The 18,662-nt window shown below is 43.2% G+C and overlaps 1 protein-coding gene across 3 annotated transcripts in view; it reads left to right on the forward strand.

The window, feature by feature from the left end:
• The window catches only part of FAM120A (family with sequence similarity 120A), a 104,276-nt gene extending 92,617 nt beyond the window's left edge, over positions 1–11,659 (forward strand). For 2 of the 3 annotated variants that reach the window (XM_004284106.3, XM_049711481.1), the window contains exons 15-18: positions 409–546; positions 2,871–3,012; positions 3,485–3,581; positions 9,748–11,659. In XM_004284106.3, the coding sequence (XP_004284154.1) occupies positions 409–546; positions 2,871–3,012; positions 3,485–3,581; positions 9,748–10,059 (689 nt within the window). In that variant the 3' untranslated portion in view covers positions 10,060–11,659. The remainder of the gene's footprint in view (positions 1–408; positions 547–2,870; positions 3,013–3,484; positions 3,582–9,747) is intronic. The other variant, XM_033413651.2, reaches the window with a different exon arrangement.
• The last annotated feature ends 7,003 nt before the right edge of the window (positions 11,660–18,662 follow it).

The following is an 18,662-nucleotide window of genomic DNA, read 5'->3' on the forward strand; positions in this document are numbered from 1 at the left end:
AAGGAGCAAACTTGATCCCGGAAGAGATTATGTATGGGAAAGGGAGCGGGAACTACAAAAGCTATTAATAGCAGAGATAAGATTTTAAAATTGGTCAGTGTAGCTGAAAACTCTGCTCACGTTTGTGATTTAAGATTTTCTCACGTGTGGGGTCAGTGGAGCTCTCCTCCACTAAGGCCACCTCCCAAGTCTGTGGCAGAGCCCACAGCAATAGTGTTCGGTCCCCAGAGGCTCCTCCAAGAGCAGGCAAGGCGACATTTCAGTGTTGTTGGTGACAGGAGGGGTCAGGAGTCTCCTCCCTGGCAGCTGAAGGACATGGGGGTTACTCTGCCTGAAAGCCCACTGGTGGCTCTCCCTGAACCCAGTTCCTCATGGCTTCTCCCATCTCTCTCCACCCGGGTCCCACAGGAGTCTGTGGCTTTGGAGGCCCCTATGGGGAAACTGTAGCGACAGGCGCTTACCGTGCCTTCCGCGTGGCGACAGCAGCAGGACACTGCGGAGCCTTCTCAGGCAGTGACAGCAGCAGGACTAGCAAGTCACAGGGCGGTAATTATGCCACACCTCCTCCTAGAGCTTCTGTCCGCCAGCAGCTTCCCGCTTCTTCTGACTCTTCTTCCTCCTCGTCTGTCCTGACTCCAGCACCATATCCTTCCTGATAGGTCCCCACTCTGGCATTCACTGCTGCTCTTCTCCCAGCCTCTGCCTGCCCCCAGGTCTCTGCAGCAGCTTTGCTGTGGCCCATCTCTGCCTTCCAGAGGGGCCAGTGTGTGTCCACACACAGCCCTTCTTCTGTGCACCTGGCCCCCTAACCATTGTCTCCTGTGTTAGAACAGGCTGCCCAGTAATACCCAGTGATGTTTTTTTCCTGTCGTATTCCCTAACAGCCCCCTCTGGGTAAAGAGGATGATGCTTGTTTAGAAGATTCTAAGGGCATTGTACAATTCTTGGCATAAAAAACTTTATTGCAGTTTGTTTCATAGAAACATTTTTAAAGAAAGATCTAACATCAGATATATAAATAGTCTATTTTAAATTCGCATTGCTTCTCTTCTTATTTGTATTAGGCTTGTGAGGGAGAGAAAAAGTCTTAACATTTAGTCTTGAAATACTATCTTGTGATTTTGCTGTACTTTGAAGCCCATGACTTGTGACTTTGTCATAAATCCCACATTTTGGGACTGCAGATCTAAACATGGCTATCAAGTCTACATTACAGGATTACTCAAATACAATTTTGAAGAACTTTTAGGATAGGCAAGCCTTTCTTGACCGGGAATATTTTTCCAGCTCAGTTACTTGCATACTTACAGAAGCTACCTAGAGACATCTTTTGTAGCAGTAAGACTCTTACAGATGAATGCTGCCCTCTCTCTGTAGCTGTAGGAGCCACTTCTCCTCTCCTACTGCATGCCCCTCTCCTGCCTCCCCTGAGTTCTCCCGGCTGTCCAGGGTGCTTTTCCTCCTGTTACTGCGCATCATGCAGTGCACAGTAACGTGTGTTCTCTGCTTCACAATCAGCTTCAGCTTCTTGCAACCCTTACCTGGAAACTTATGCTGGCCTGCAGTTGTGATAAAATACTGTGGTGGCAGGGAGGGCAGGAGGGGGGAGTTCTGACTATGAACATTGTTTGGTCAGAAGTGGTTTTTTAGTCTGAAATGACAAGAGGAGCCTGCTTCTTAACTTCCACCAAATTGTGTCTGGAATCCGGATCTGTGCTGTCCAGTATAGTAGCCACTGGCCACACGTGGCTCTCGAGCACTTGAACTGTGGCTCATCCGAACTGAGCTGTGTCCTAAGCACACATCTAATTTTACAGACTTAATACAGAAAAAAGAATGCAAAATGTCTCATTCGTAGTTGTTTTTTATATTGCTTACATGTTGAAATTAATGTTAATTTGGGTATATTGGGTTAAATAAAATATCCTTTTTTTTTTTGGCTGCACCATGTGGCATGCGGCATCTCAGTTCCCCGACCAGGGATCGAACCCATGCCCCCTGCATTGGGAGCGCAGAGTCTTAACTACTGGACTGCCAGGGAACTCCCTAAAATATACATCACTCATATTTATTTCATGTGTTTCTTTGTACTTTTTTAACGCGGCCACTAGAAAACGTAAGGCTTGTAGATTTTGTTGAACAGCGCGACCTGGCTGTTAATCATCATGGCTAATACCAAGATGATGGAGAATTTATTATAATCCATTCCATGTGCCAGAAAAGAAGATGCTTGAGGTTCTGTTTTGTTTTGTTTTTATCAGAAATTTTGGTACCAACTAATTGTTTGAGGATTTTCTTAGGTAAGTCAGAAAACCTTAGAATATGCAGGCTACCAGTAGTTAATAGAAGTTAGTGAATACAGTGAATATTTGTAACCCTGCCTAAGGAAATTATCGTTTAATAATGCAATAAGAAGTAACAGGCTAGCTTTACTGATTAATTTCTGTAACGCTTAGTTAAGGTAGTAAACTTGTAAGTAGTTACTCAAAGAGAAAGACATTCTGAGTTTGCAGATTTCCATCTTGGTAATATAGGAGGTGTGCCATAGGCACCCAATGCTTTATTGGATCTATTTCTACCTAACAGCCATGCGCATTTTGCAGTTGTAACCTATTTCAGTTGTCACGGGTTCTTTAAATAGCCAACACAGTTGTCTTACTTTCAGGTGTATTTTTAACAACAGCTTAAAAATAAAACCATTAAAATCAAACTTGTGCACATAGATAGTTCACATAATAAACAAGTCTTCACAAAGCAAGAGAAAGGGGCTTCATATGAAATGGAAACCACATTTGAAAAGAAACTGCTTGCTTATGTCTCTTTGTTAGTCCTGTGATTGTAAAGATGTTTTTTCATCTACTTTTGTGCAGGAATCCAACCTATACCTTCTCAGGGAGGGAAGCTAGAAATAGCTGGCACTGTGGTTGGCCACTGGGCTGGGAGCAGACGGGGCCGTGGAGGCCGTGGGCCTTTCCCCCTACAGGTAGTTTCTGTTGGAGGACCAGCAAGAGGGTAAGTTCTGAACAATGAAAATTTATTTGTATAAGCTTAAAAAAACAGCCTCTTACTTGTTACTTTAATCATGAGTTTACTAGGAACATTTTTACATCATTAAATACATTCTTCTTTAACATCATTCTTAGTGGTTGTATAGGATTCCATTATATATAGCATTATGTAATTATTTAAACCATTATTAAATAATTATCCCAAAATTACTCAGTTAACCATTTTTTAATGTTTTTTAAGAAAAGAACATTTTTGAAGTGCATTATTTTGAAAAGTGAATACACTGGATATGTACCAAAAAAATAAGATTGATTACTTGGACTAAATCTTTGGTGTGACCATGATTTAATAAAGTTTGTGCTTCCTGTAGCGTAGACTAGACACCTTTAAATCCATTTGATATGATTTTAAATGTTTAAATGTTATCTGTAACAGATTCAAGTCTGTTTGTTTTTGTCCTCTTTTATGTGTTTAGGCGTCCAAGAGGAGTTATTTCCACTCCAGTGATCAGAACATTTGGAAGAGGTGGAAGGTACTATGGCAGAGGCTATAAAAACCAGGGTGCGATTCAGGTAATAACACAACATAGTGCTAGTGCCGGTTCACTCCTGAGTGCCTGATCACTCCTGAGTGCCTGATCGTCCCAGTGTTTCAGTGCCTGTGTCCAGACAGGAGGGGTGTCGGAATGTTTCTGTAGCTATTGAGCTAACACAATAGCGGCACATGGTGCTTACCAAATGTACATTCCCTCAGACCCAGATCATTTTATCATCATTTGTGGTAAAGAGAGCATGATCTCGTGTTCACATGCTGTACATAGGCATTTAGCTGAGAATAATCCAGGAGCTATTAATGCTGTTTATATTATAAAACATTATGTAGGTAAATCACATTTAGGATTTAAAAGAAAATTGTGACTTTAAATCCTGGAACAGTGCATCTTTTTCTCCTCCTGGACCATCTTGACTAGCTCTTCCCTGAAAGGATCAGCTCATGAGAAAATAAAGTCACATCTGTCTTCATGAAAGAGCTAGAACTGCCGCTTTGGATATTCCATTTTAGGACTTGGATTCTGATGAACTTCCCTTGAGAACAATCTTTTAAAAACACCAATCAGCCCTAACAATGTATTATGTTGTCTCATTTACTGAATTACGGCGTTTAGTCAAAGTACACAGTTTTTTCCCATAGCATCCTTGTAAACATTAAGAGGAGTACACTCTTGTGACTCGTTTATTAATAACCCATATTTGGAAACTTACTTGGCCAAGAGAAAATAAAACTTCTGCCTTTGCCAGGTGATCTTAGTGTCTTGGTAGCTTCTGTTTTGATGAAATACATCAAGCAAGTCAAGTGCAGAGGCAGTCTCTTTCCTGAAAGCAGGCCTAGGCAGCCCCTCTTCGTAGCACAGCATCCAGCAAGGGGGAGGTACTCAGCTCGTTCTGCCTCTCCTGTAGCCCCACCCTGACCTTCCTCAGCCTTCACCAAAATGCCCTTTTGAGCTAGAGGCACTCTCAGCCTCTCGACTGGTTTACAAGAGGGAGGAGAACTTCATTCTTACTGGTTCTCCAGAGCTCGTCCTATAAAAATGCCTCTGGTTGTATGTTATGGTCATACATGGTGGATACAGGGGCCTTTCCTAAGCTGGTAGTGGGGAATATGTGTCCCTATATTGCTTAAGCACTTTTATTTTTAATATAAAACCGAGATACCAGAAACCATAGAGACACACAAATATAGCTTCATCAGTTATAAGTCAAATAGCCATGTAGCCATCACCTGTGTGATGAATAGCATTTTCCCAGCCATATCAAGAGCCCCTCACGGGCCCAATCCCAACACTAACCCCCTGCCTCCCTCTGCACAAAATAACTACAACCCTGGAGTTTCACACTCAGTTATTTCTCCCTTGTCTCTTTCTGGTTTTATCACTCACGTGTGCATTCCTAGACACTGATGTTGAATTGTGTTCATTTTCTTATAGTTTGCTATGTCTTCTAAGTCTCTCTGAATCAGCAGGCTTCCCTCCCCCACTTTCTTTTCCTTCATTTATCTGTTGAAGGACAACCCAGGTTATTTCACCTACAGACTTCTGGCTTTTGCCGAGTGCACACTCATACTCATGGTGCTGTTTCCCATGTGGCTCTGACCTTTCTTGCCCGCTGGTAGCTGGGTCTGGATGGTGCATCGGACTTCGGTTTGTCCCTGTGGCAAGACTGTAGTGTGTGCTTTCATGTCTGCTTATCTGTTTTTATGTTAGGACCTGTTAATCTGTTCATATACTGCAGATTGCAAAATGAAGATATTCTCATTCGGTCATTTCTTTTTCTTTATTTATTGGGGTATTTTTATAAAAAGATGCTTCCCATTGCTTTCTGGTTTTGGTGCCTGAGTATTACAGCCCTTACAGGAACTAGGTCAACACATGGTTTTTTGTAGCTCACCTCACCCATCCTTGGCCACTGGGCCCTTTGCTGTGACCTCTGGTCTTCAGTAGCTTCCTGTCTGGTGTATCACCCAGCCCAGCAGACCAGTGACAGTCGTTTCTCTTAGTTTCTCAGTTTCTTTAGTGAGAAATGGCATTTCAAGTAGGAGCACCGATGGACCCTGGCTGCCATAGGGTCAGTCATTGTTCCTAGTGTTCTGTGTACATAGACACACAGAGTCCTGTTTCTTTATATATGTAAACACACACACAACCGATGTGCCTTTTTATTGTATTTTTTAAAGGTATGATTCTCATGAATTCACACTGATGTTTCCAGTTCAAACTGAGGACTATAGGCTTTTATTTAGTCTCATTTCTGTTACATCTCTATTTTCTTTTTTCTACACCAAATCACCATTTCTAGGCTTTTCCTATGAACAGAGCTAGAGGGAAAAGGTGTACACATGCACACTCACATATACTATGCACACGCAAACATATATACATGTAATCTGCTGCTTTTTTCCTCCCTAATTAAACTGACTCTTCTAATTCAAATTTAGGATTTTAGGAATTTGACTTAACCTTTACTGTTTATATCAGTATGTCTTTTCTTCCCTTCTGAGAATCTTGGTTCCTAAGAACCCAGAGGATGATTAAATTAGAACATCCCGTAACTCATTATTTACTTCATCCCACATTGCATACACAGTCTGCTAGGAATAGCTAATTCTTCCATCACCAGCACAGTCACTGGGAACAATTAAAAGAAAATGTTGGTATATGCTTCCCCCATTTTCCCCTGTCATCCTCACAGTTTTGAAAAACAGCTTTGCTACTATTGTCTGCATTGTCCAAAGTATACTCCTTTCAGCCACATTTGTCCAGGGTTTGTAGATAACTGTGTCCCGTGCCCCACCAGCCTTGAGTCTGCTGGTCCATTTTGTCCCTCTAAGGCTCTTTCTTTAGTGGGTTCCTAGGGAAGACTTAGGAAAACAGTGTTTAATTTGAAAACAGTTTATTTTCCTAGCAATTAGAAATATTGGTTCACATCTTCTCAAGTGACTTACACATTATTTGATTTTCTTCTGTTATAAAGCTTTGCTGTTAAAGACTAATAATAATTGAATTGTCTTTCCCTTTGAAGTCATTTGCTGTTTTGGCTAAATGCCTAAATTGTTTTCGTTTTTCCATCAAAGTTTAGTGACATGCCCTGCTGCTGGTCATTCTTGGTCAATGCACTCAGTATGCAATGCTTTCTTTCCAAATGCAATTTCAAATTTGTTTATGTGAGAAAATTTTCTTGAACTACTAGTTTTTCATTTCAGTTCTTTTGCTTTGCTTTGTTTTCATCTCTGGTGCTCCTGTCGTACTAGACCTTCTGGGTCTGTCTTCGGTGTTTGGCATACTCTTGATTCCTTTTCGTCTCTTCCTTTCTCTTTTGAGATGTAACTCATATACTATACAATTCACCTGTTTAAAGTGTACAGTTCAGTCTCTTCCTAAGGTCATATGCAATCACCGTTAATTCCAGAACATTCATCACCCCAAAAGAAACCCCTTATTCATGAGCCCCATAGTCTCTGGTGGATCTGCTTTCTGCCTAGAGTTGCTCTCCGTACATTGCATGTAAATGCACACGTTGTGCCCCATACCAGGACTTCATTCTGTATTACTGCTGAGTGATGCTTCATCATATAGATGCACTACATTTTGTTTACTTGTTCATCAGTTGATGGACATTTAGATTGTTTCCACTTTTTGACTATTATGAATAATGCTGCTATGAACATATAGGTACAAGTTTGTTTTTTTCCTCCCCGGTTTTATTGAGATGTAATTGACACATAATATTATATTAGTTTCATGTGTACAGCATAATGATTCGATATTTGTGTTTATTGCAAAATAAGTCTAGTTAACATCCATCACCACACCTAATTACAAATTTCTTCTTGTGATGAGAAATCTTTTAAGTGATATATCTTGTGATGAGTATATCTTTTAAGATATACTCTTTTAGCAACTTTCAAATATATGAGTACTGTTAACTATAAGAGTGTTGTTAACTACTGTTAACAACTTTCAAATATATAAGAGTACTGTTAACTGTTAACTACACATTTTCACTTCTCTTCAGTATGCATGTAGGAGTGAATTTCTGGGTCATATGGTAACTCTGTGTTTAAGCATTTGAGGAACTGCAAAACTGTTTTCAAAATGGCTGCACCATTTTCCATTCCTATCAGCAATGTATGAGGATTCCAATTCTCTACATGCATGTCAATACTTGCTACTATCTGTTGTTGAGTTTGGCCATCCTAGTGGGTATGAAATGGTGTCTCATTGTGGTTTTGATCTGCATTTCCCTTTCTTCATCTCTCTGATTTTAAAAATTTTGTTCTTTTACCTTCAGGTACAATGATGTTAATTTGGTGTTGTTTCTTCTAGTTTAGTGTTCATTTCTGGAATTATTTTTTCTTTATTTTAAATTCTTCCCAAAGTTTTTCGCCTCACTTTATGGCTTTTCCTGGTTTAATCTGTGCTCCTCTTCCTCATCCTGTCCTGTCACAGCCTGTTTTAAAATCAAAGGAAGCAGTCTTGGTCTTTTATTGACATGCCTTTCTGATGTATTTCATTGTCCTTAGGGATGTTGTTCCATCTTTTATTGCCGTAATGTGTGGATTCCTTGTTACTTCCTGTTGCTCGTTTTTAAGTGAAAGTAGTATTCTTGCACCTTGAGAAGGACAGATGATGAAGGGCAGCTTGTTTCCTAAGAGTCTCTGGCCTTCCTTTCTCTGTTGTTGCCATCCTGATGGGGCCAGTGCTGATACGATATGTCAGTGGGACAGAGGAGGCAGTGCTGCCCCGTGCTTGTGGTGCACATAGTGGTGGAGGACCCCTTGCAGTGGCCTAGGCTTATGGGAAGAATTAGCTGTAGAGAGAGGGAGTGTCTGTTTCCAAGCAGGTACAGGCTGGCTTTCCTTCTTAGTCTTCCTGCATCCTTCATAACTATAGGGAGGTTCCCTAATAAGCAGGCACCCATGGGGGAACTGCTTAATCACCACTGGCAGTACTCTGCCACAAGTGTGTGTTTAGTCTGGCAAGTGGACTTTTCCTCGAGAGAGTGAGGGTTTTGAGATTTGAAAGCATGTACTTGAGGTCTTCAGTATTATTTTTCTCCGCTTCTTGGCCCTCCTATATTTTTATATTAATTATGTTTCTCAAGGTTCCAAGAGAATGACAGTAGTATTGACTTCTAGAAAAGTTTACATGAGTGTTTCTGAACTATAGGATTGAAAACTAAAATGAGAAGACACTGTGTAAAACTGAGCCCAAATGGGGAACATGATTACCTGTGGTGTACAAGAGGGTGTCTCTAGAGCAAGGGTGATAGGTACCTCCAGTTCCACCCTGTATATAGACTACAGAGTGGATAGAGTATATAATAGAATGTTTAGAGTATAGAAAATTTAGATGATAGAATGGATAGCGTATAAAATAGAATGTATAGAGTGGACAGATTATAGAGTGTATATAGACTGTAAAGTATAGAGAGTACAGTTGACCCTTGGACAATGCCGACTCTCTGCGCAGTTGAAAATCCACATATAACTTTTTTTTTTTTTGCGGTACGCGGGCCTCTCACTGCTGTGGCCTCTCCCGTTGCGGAGCGCAGGCTCAGTGGCCATGGCTCACGGGCCCTGCCGCTCCACGGCATGTAGGATCTTCCCGGACCGGGACACGAATCCGTGTCCCCTGCATCGGCAGGCGGACTCTCAACTACTGCGCCACCAGGGAAGCCCCACATATAACTTTACAGTCAGCCCTCCTCCATATCCACAGTTCCACATCCGCAGATTCAACCAACTGTGGATCATGTAGTACTGTAGTATGTGTTTATTGAAAAAAAAAACTGCATAATGGCGGACTTGCGCAGTTCAAATGCATGTTGTTCAAGGGTCAACTATATAGAGAATGTATAGAGTATATAATAGAATATATAGAGAATAGAGTGCATAGAGTATATAATAGAATGTAGAGAGTATATAGAGTATACAACAGAATATGTAGAGTTTAGAGAATATAGATTATGGAGGATATAGAGTACGTAATAGAATGTATAGAGAGTATACACAGTATAAAATGCATAGGGTAGAGAGTACCTAACAATGAGAGATACAGCCATGCACTCGCTGTGTTCTGTTCTTAAATCTGCAGTGAGTGTCATCAGGCCTCAACTGGTGTCTCCTCTCACCCGCTGTTTATCAAAAACTGCCTTATCGCTTGCTGTGCTTCATTTTAAATAGGGCAAGCCTCCTTATGCTGCTTCAGCAGAAGAAGTGGCCAAAGAACTGAAGTCGAGATCCGGGGAATCTAAATCCTCCGCTGTGTCTTCAGACGGGTCCCTGGCTGAAAACGGAGCGGTGGCTGAGGAGAAGCCGGCTCCCCAGATGAATGGGAGCGCGGGCGACACCAGGGCCCCCAGCCACTCGGAAAGTGCCTTGAACAATGACTCTAAGACGTGCAATACAAATCCTCACTTAAATGCACTAAGTACAGACAGTGCTTGCCGTAGAGCTGATGCTCTGGAGGCAGCTGTCTTAAAGAAAGAAGAGTAAACTTATTTTTTATAGAGGGTGAAGGATGCTGGAAGGGTAAGGATTTAGGAATATCTGGAGAGAAAGAGAGCCTACAGTTATGTACATTTTTTCCTTTCCGTAAGAGAAAAATGAGGACTTTGGAAATTCGGATCCCTCTTTGATATCAGAGATTTAAACAACACATTTTTAGTTTTAACCAGTTGTAGTCAAAATGCTACAATAAAACAAAAAGAGAGAAAGAAAATGAAGAGCATTTGACTCCCACACTTAAAATGAAGTACACACAAAGTTTAAACTGGTTAATGACAAAAGCCTATAGCTGTGTTTCTTGAACTATAAAGAAAACAAATTTTGGCAGTCTTTAAGTATATATAGCTTAAAATATCATTTTTAGCATTTGGCACCATATGTATGCCATTATCTTTGATTTTGCATTACTGTTCACAAGAAAGCTTTGTCTAAGGCTTTGATTTTATGATTATGAAAGAAATTAGGCACAACCACAGTTTTTCTTTCTTACTTAAATTTCATCACTGTTGATGTGGTTCTTTTGTGTTAAAAAAAAGTGCAACTATCAAAACTAAAAAAACTATAGAGTAATATTGCCGTTCTGCTGATTTTAAATATACAGTACATCATACATACTTTACAAGCAAGTTAAATGGAGATAAAGTTGAAATCATAGAAGATGCAAATGACCTTTCAAAATCAACACACTGTGTTCTGAAACTTTTCGTGACTTAATACCATGCATCTGTGATCAATGAACTATGTGGTTTTGAATCGGACGTAGACCATTAGTGCTACTACTTGAGCTAAACTTCTGCATGGTTCATAATTTTTAAAGTGTGTAGTTAATATTATGCATGTTATTGTCCTTTCTTCCATTCTTACCAGTATGTGCCCATTTGCAAAACAAAAATGCTAATAATCAGTAATAGTCCTATAAAAGATGTTAACTCTGTTTAGTCATTGACTGATCTTGCTCTAACCTTAAAATTTTGTGATTATTGACCTCTGTTGCATTTATTCTAAAACCCCCCAAATTATCTAGCTGTTTCGAATATCAACATTACCCTGGTGTATTCACTGCTGTATGCATTATTGTTCTTTGTTGCTGTTTTATGCCTTCATATTAGCAAAATATGAAATTCTGTGAAAAACAAAAAAAATCCCTTTGATCTTTAAAAAAAAAAAACAAAAAAAAACAACCCCCCCTTCTGTAGCAGGAAACAAATTGCTTGTTCTTGAGAACTTTCCCATCAAGAATTTAGTAGAAGCAGGTATACTTATATCATTTTGATGTTTTTGTTAATGTTTCCAAACAATGTACTTTGAAATCAGAATCACTTCTTATTCGTTTTCATATAATTCTCCTGATGCTCTTCATCACACATTAGTGATCAGAAATGAGATGTAATTCCCCAATCCCTGCCCGCAAGACCTGAGTAGGATCTTACTGTAAGTTGAAGGGAGTTTTGCCCTAACTCATGGATTGTGCAAGAATGAACTGCTGTTGGGTTTGACTGATTGTAGATGGGTTGTGGTGTGGTGTATCTGAAGGCTATTGAATGCAACTTACAATGCTTAATAAAAATCTTTATTCTTTTAGTATAAAGATGGTACGGCTTTTAAATTCCTTGTAAAAACATACATTTTACTAAGGTTTAATTCAAATTGAGACAGCTACTGAAGAGCTTAGTCAACCAAAATTTAGAAATATTTTGCCCATTGCAGGTAATTCCAGGTTTCTAGCTCTAAAGAAACATATGTGGTCAAAATGCAAGTTATGCTGATGTCTGAATTTCATAGTTACAAAAAAGACATTCTCTAATAGAGCAGGCTTTTAGAAATAGAAATTTAATTTAAAAAAAAAAAAGCCCAAGGAAGAAATACATTTGATCTTGATTAAACCACTTTTTGTTTTTTACAAGATCCTAGTATCTACCGCATTATATTTAGTTGTCATGTCTCCTTAGTCTCTTCGTTCTGACAGTTTCTCAGACTTTCCTTGTTTTTGGTGATCTTGTGACAGCCTTGAGGAGTAGTCAGATATTTTGTTGAATGTCTTGTAACTGTGATTCGTCTGATTTTTTTTTTTTTCATGAGTGGACTGGGGTTAGGCTACATAAAATTAACATGCCTTATCACCATTGATAGCGACTTGATCATCTGGCTGAGTTAGTGTTGGTCAGGTCTCTTCACTGTTAAGGTTGCCGGCTCCTACTCCTTTCCATACTGTGCTCTTTGATAGAGCCACCATGTGGCTCACGAGTGACTCACGAGTGGGGAGTCATGCTTGAGTTAGCTAGTAAATTATTTGGAATTCTTGTGCGTGGCAAATTTGTCTCTTCTCCGCCATTTCCCCATATGTTTTTACATCATTGAGTTCTGAGTGCTTAGCACAGGACAGGGGTGAACGGTAGGCATTTAATACATTTTGGTCCTTTTTTTGTGAACATCCACTGTAAATCTCTCACGTTCTAATAACACCTTCAATGATGATACTAAAACAGGACGTGCTTTTTTAGAAGCACTGTTCTAGGTGTTTTAGCTCAATTAATGCTCACAGCAATGCTATCAGGATGACAGTGTTATCACCACCGAAGGTTTTTAACTTATTGGAGGCCACACTGCTAGTGAGCGGTGGAGACAGGGTCTGAGTCCGTGCCCTTTGGAGCCCACGCTCAGAGCCTTTGAGGCACCCTTTAGTCCATCATTCCCCTACGCATGGCCCGCCCAACTCCTCCGGAACCGCTTCTCCGGGAGGTGCGGGGAGGTGGGGCTGTGTCCCCGCCTCCGCGGGGTGGGCAGGAGGGGAGTGGCCACACGGGAGAGACGGGGGCGGAGGGGGCGGTGTCAGAAGACGTAGTATCAAAGATGCTGGGACTGCGGGCGCGCGCTCTCGGCCGGGGTGGGAGAGGGGAGGGCCGCTTCAAGGCCCCGCCCGCCCGGCCTCCTAGTCGGAGGAAGACGCGCCCGGGATGCGCGCTTCCGGCCTTGCGTGGAGGGGGGTGGGGCCATGCGTAGGGCGGGGCAGGGCGGGGCCTTGAGTAGGGCAGGCCCATTCCTCCTTGCGCTGACGGTGCGCGCGCACCTCTTTCCTCCTATTTGTGAGTCCTGCGTTCCGCTGCGTCCCAGCGCTGCTACCCAGGCTAGGCGCGAGGCGACCGCGGGAGGTCGGCGGTGGCCGGTTCGGTGTCCACACTGCCGACACCTGGGGCCGAATTCCGCGCGCAGAGAGCTGACCGGATCCTCGGGGACCGCGAGAGCTAGGCCGGGTTCCCTACACGGTCACCAAGATGCTGACATCGAAGATTTCAAAGCTAAAAAGAAGGAGCTAGAAGAAATTGTTCAGCCAGTTATTAGCTGGGGATGAAGAACCAGCAGACAAAGATGAGTTGTAGACATTGCTCTGCTAGTGCTGTCATATTGTAAATAACTGGACTCAGGAACTTTCCTTAGGAGAAAATTGAGAGAAAAGTCTCGAATGTGATTGGAATCTTCACCTTGGAGTGGAGTTGAAAATGCTGTCGCCCAAGTAGCTGTTTACTGCTTTTCATTAGCAGTTGCTCACGTGTCTTGGGGTGGGGGGCGAGGAGGAATTGGCTATCATCAAAAGTAGGTAAAAAATCTGGGTTAGGATATGTGTTCACCTTGAAAATGTTCTGTTTAACAATTGGGTCATGTGCATCTGGTGTAGGAACTCGTTTTCTACCGTAAGTGATACCAATAAATGTTTGTTATTTACACTGGTCTTAGAAAAAGAAAAGAAAACCCTCCAGTTCTGGGGTTGGGCACCGGCACCGCATGTCCCTATAGCCTGGGAGCCACCTATGCCTCTGTGGGACCCACCACGGTTCCCGGTGCCCGGGACTGACGAGGCACTGTCCTGAGCTAGTCTGTTCCAAGCAAGCCCTGAGTGTTCTCCTGGTTCTGACAGGTGTGCAGACTCCAAATGCTGTTAACCCTCTACTCCTACAGGCTGTGGCTCTGGGATTTGGAGGAAATAAAGGAAGCACCCACACCTCTCCTCTCTGACACTTGTCTGGTCAATCGTGTTGGCCCCACCGTTCCTCAGGGACGTAGGTTTGAGCTCCTCTGCGTTCGTATCATGCTCTGGTCCACAGTACCAAGGGCCACGATGGCCCCCCAGTCCTTGCTTGCACTCATTTTGCGAGGCAGTGGGGTGCGGGGGGGTGGGGCTTCCCCTTTACAGAAACCTCAATTCCAGTGAGGACTCACCAGCACGTTTAATTTAGTGTCAATTGCAAACGCCTGTCAAGTTTCCTCCATTGGACTGTCTTTTCAGGGAGGGTTGTATTCTCAGTGCCACCAGCCCCTACCCCCAGATGCCAGCAGTGCCTCCCCATCATGACAACTGCATGATGCTGCCCTTCCCCTTCCCCACCCCCGCTCCTCTCTGGACCAGGTCCTCCCCGCTGAAGAAGAACCCTGTGTTTTGGAGAGGGGAGAGGGATGGAGGCACAGGCCTGGGCAGGAAGCAAAGGGAGGCCGAGCACACCACGCTTGCTTGGGGACAGGCTGGCCATCTCTCCCACGTCACTAGGATCACGGGGGATGGCCTGAGTGGCATCCAGAAATAGGTGAGGGACCAGCAGCTGTGCGTGGCACTCTGGGGCTCGGGACTGAATTCTGACCCCAGCGTTGCTTGTAGGACAATTCACGTACTCTCCTGGGCTGACGGTTTCTTTTCCCTTTCTTCCTTTTTGAAAAATAGCTTCTACTGATTTTTTTTTCTGGTTTCAATAGTAATATGTTTATTGTAGTAACTTTAAGAAATATAGGTAAACAAAAAGGAAAAGAAAAATCACTATCCTGTTAATATTGTTAATATTCTTAATCACCATATTGTTAATATTTGGCCTCTATCTTTCATTTTTCTATGTAATATATAAATTTTTTTGCAGAAAATAAACCATTATACATGTTTTATAACATTTTCTCCCCACCTACAAAATATTTTATGGCTCTTTCTCTCTACCATTTCATATTCTTCCATAGCCCCGCGATTCCACGGGTAGCTGCACCATGAAGTACCTGCTTGCCCCGTGTGGCTGGACATGGCTTTATTTTGGCATCCCCCAGTATTGATGGAGCATCTGTGTTGGGTACTGCCCTAGGTCCTGAAGCTCAGAGGGCAGCAAGGGCCCTCCCTTCATGGGCATTTACAATTGGGGGCTGGGTGAAGTATACCTATGTACAAATAAGACTATTTCAGACAAGAAGATGAGGAAAATAAAACAGGGTGATGGTTGCGAGGCAGGGAGGGCCTCTGGGATGGGGGATGAGAAGGATAGTGGTCTGTGGAGAATGGGGTCAGGCTTGGGCCCGGGGTAGGAAGCAGTGGATGGAGAGACTTCATGAGTGAGAGGGAAAGCCAATGATGCAGGGTGAGGGTTCTGGGCATGCTGGTGGCCCTTCAGAGGTTGTGACCAGTCTCCAGGTGGTCACAGCCTGGGAGGCATGCACACCCTACAGGTGGTTAGCATTTCACCAGAAGGACTGCCTAAGGGTGGGATGTGAGGGTAGGTTGTCTTGGTCCTTGGTGCTGACCAGACCCTGACTCTTTGCTAGAATGACGCAGAAAATGGTTTTCTGGTTTTCATCTGCATTGCTTCGATTGCCAGCGAGGGTGATATATCCCTTCTTAGGTTTACTGTGCCCTCAGTTTACCATTTTCTAATTGACAGAGAACGTCTAATGTCCTGGCTCTTTCCTGATTCCAAAATCCCAGGCCAAGGCAAGAATGTTAAGAAATAATTCAGCAGTTGTACCCTCGTCCATATGATTGCCTGCAAGGACAAAGAGTTTCCGACACCTCCCTCCTCGTCCCCCCTCTTGGCCTCAGAGGGAGCCTGTTGCTGCACTGGGTGCCTGTTCTTTCCCGATGTAGGTGTTCTCAGGAGTAGCTCTCTCTTCCAGGGAACTTATTCTACCCTCACATTTCCTGAGAATGACTAATTTATTACCCCCTTTTTCTCCTTAATCCCCACTTAGTCAAGTGAACCTTGCAGAGGCCACTTTGCCTGGAGCCCTGTCTTTGCCCTGCCCATGTGGGCCTAGGCTGTTGCATGCTTGTCCTCTGCTCTTTGCTCTATTAGCTTCCCTAGCACAGACTGGGCCACAGATGACCCGAGGACCTGTAGACAGGGCCAAAGTAGCTCTGCACTAGATGCTTCACCCTGTGCTATGGGCTGGACTGTATCCCCTCCGCTTTCATATTTTGGAGCCCTGACCCCAGTCCTTCAGAGTAGGACCTTATTTGGAAATAGGGTTATTGCAGATGTAATTAGGTAGGTTAGGATGAGGTCCTGCTGGAGTGGGGTGGGCCCTAACCCAACAAATCTGGTGTCGCTATAAAAAGGGGAAATTTCAACACAGAAACAGATACACACAAAGGAACAAAATGGCCATGTGAAGACTGGACTGATGCTACCACAAGCCAAGAAGCTACCAGAAGCTGGAGAGAAGCCTGGAGCAGACCCTTCCTGGGGCCTTCAGAGGGGGCATGGCCTTGCTGGCACCTTTATCTTAGACTTCTGGCCTCTGGAACCCTGAGATGACACATTTCTGTGGTCCTAAGTCACCCAGTGTGGTACCTTGACATGGCAGCCGCAGGAAGCTGATACGCTCTGCATGCTGCCGTCCTGTTAAGTGCAGACTGTACACTGCCCAGGGGTCTCTGAAACCATGGGGGGTGGGCACCACCACCCCAGACCCTTAGCTGGGTGTGACTTAGCTCTGGCTGCATGTGTTTCTTTTTTCTTGACACCCAGAACAGTGACTGGAAATGGCCCAGGCAGACCTGAATGTGAACAGTTCTACCTGGAATGAACCTGCCTGGTAGCAAGAACTATGGCCCTGCCTCTCAGATGGAGGCTGACTTCAGGCTGAGGGTCTCGTCCTCACTTGGTATCAACCCAGCGACCATGTTGGGTCCTATACAAGTGCTCCCAAACCCATGCATCTGGAAAGAAAGATCTTAGGTCTTCCCTGCTTAGAGAGATTCCTGGATCTCCAACGGTCCTTTTGTCCACCTGTTGGTCATCTGGGCCCACTGGGGCTGGCGTTGTGCTTGTTGCTGAGGACTCAGCCATGAGCAGAATAGAGACCTCTCTGTGCTGTGTCACGTCACCTGAGTGGACAGTCATGTGGAAATGCAACGAGAAAAAATAAACCCATGTGAAAATGGAACAGCAATGATAATATGCTCTATGAAGGAAAATGCAGAGGAAAGGAGGAACTTACTATGGTGGAGGAAGGTGTCAGGGAATCCTCTGATGAATGACCTGGAAGCCAGGTGGGAATTACCCAGGCAGAGTTTGAGCTGCATCAGGGTGGGTACCCTGGTTGGCCTTAGCCTGCTGTGTCTGGCAGGCACTGGCACCCATAGCAGACCTAGCCAGACCACATCGCGCCACACCCCCTCGTGGCATTTGTGCATGTCCATCCCTGCAGACCTGAGTGACCCCAGTGTGGGCTATAGGAGGGCCACCCTGGTCCCAGTTTGACCAGAATAGCCTTGTTTGCCCCTGTTCTGGTGTTTTATTAATAGCACCCTTTTGGATAATAAATTATATGGCCATCCAGCTGAGTGAGTTTGGTCTACAAACTCACTGCTTCCAAACATCACAGGGCCATCCTAGAGATGGACAACAAGAAGGGCACACTTTCGTACCCATCAGAAAAACCCAGAAGGCTTTCAAAGTTCCTGTGGCTTACTGTTCATTTCAACTGGTTCTGGTTCTGATCACCATGGTCCAAGTAGCCCAAGAAGCTCTTAGAATTTTCTTTGCATTCATCAGATGGATTCATCTGATACAAAAGCACACATCCAACCTTGAATTGGTATGTCCTTTCTGACATCTCCCTGCAAGACAGTTATTAGTTTTCTGTCTCCTGCCTGGCATATGAGCTCCTTGGAGGTAGGAATGGTGTATGCCTTGTTCACTGCTATAACATCTGCAGTAGTTGTGTGCCAACACATTGGATAACTAGATTAAATGAACAAATTCTTGGAAACATACAACTTACCAAAACTGAATCATGAAGATATAGAATATCTCAATAGATCTATAACTATTTAGAAGATTGAATCAATAATCAAAAACCAAGAAAAGCCCACGACCAGATAGCTGCACTCAATTCTACCACACATTTAAAGAAAAATTGACACCAATCCTTCTTAAACTGTTCCCAAAAACTGAAGAGGAGGGAATACTTCCTAATCCTTTCTATGAAGCTAGCATTACCCTGACAAAAGCCAGACAAAGATTCTACAAGAACAGAAAACTACAAAACAATATCCCTTATAAACATTGACGCAAAATCCTCAACAAAATACTAGGAAACCAAATTCAACAGCATATTAAAAGGATCATACACCCTAACCAAATGGGATTTATTTCTGGGATCCAAGGATAGTTCAACATCCTTAAAATCAAGAAAAAAAAATCAATGTAATACAGACCACATTAACAGAATAAAGGAAAAAATAATCATCTCAACTGATGCAGAAAAAGCATTTGACAAAATTCAACACTCTTTCATGATAAACAAACAAACAAAAAACTCTACAAACTAGGATAGAAAGAAAC

Source organism: Orcinus orca, chromosome 6, assembly GCF_937001465.1.
Source record: "Orcinus orca chromosome 6, mOrcOrc1.1, whole genome shotgun sequence".
Lineage (NCBI taxonomy): Eukaryota > Metazoa > Chordata > Mammalia > Artiodactyla > Delphinidae > Orcinus > Orcinus orca.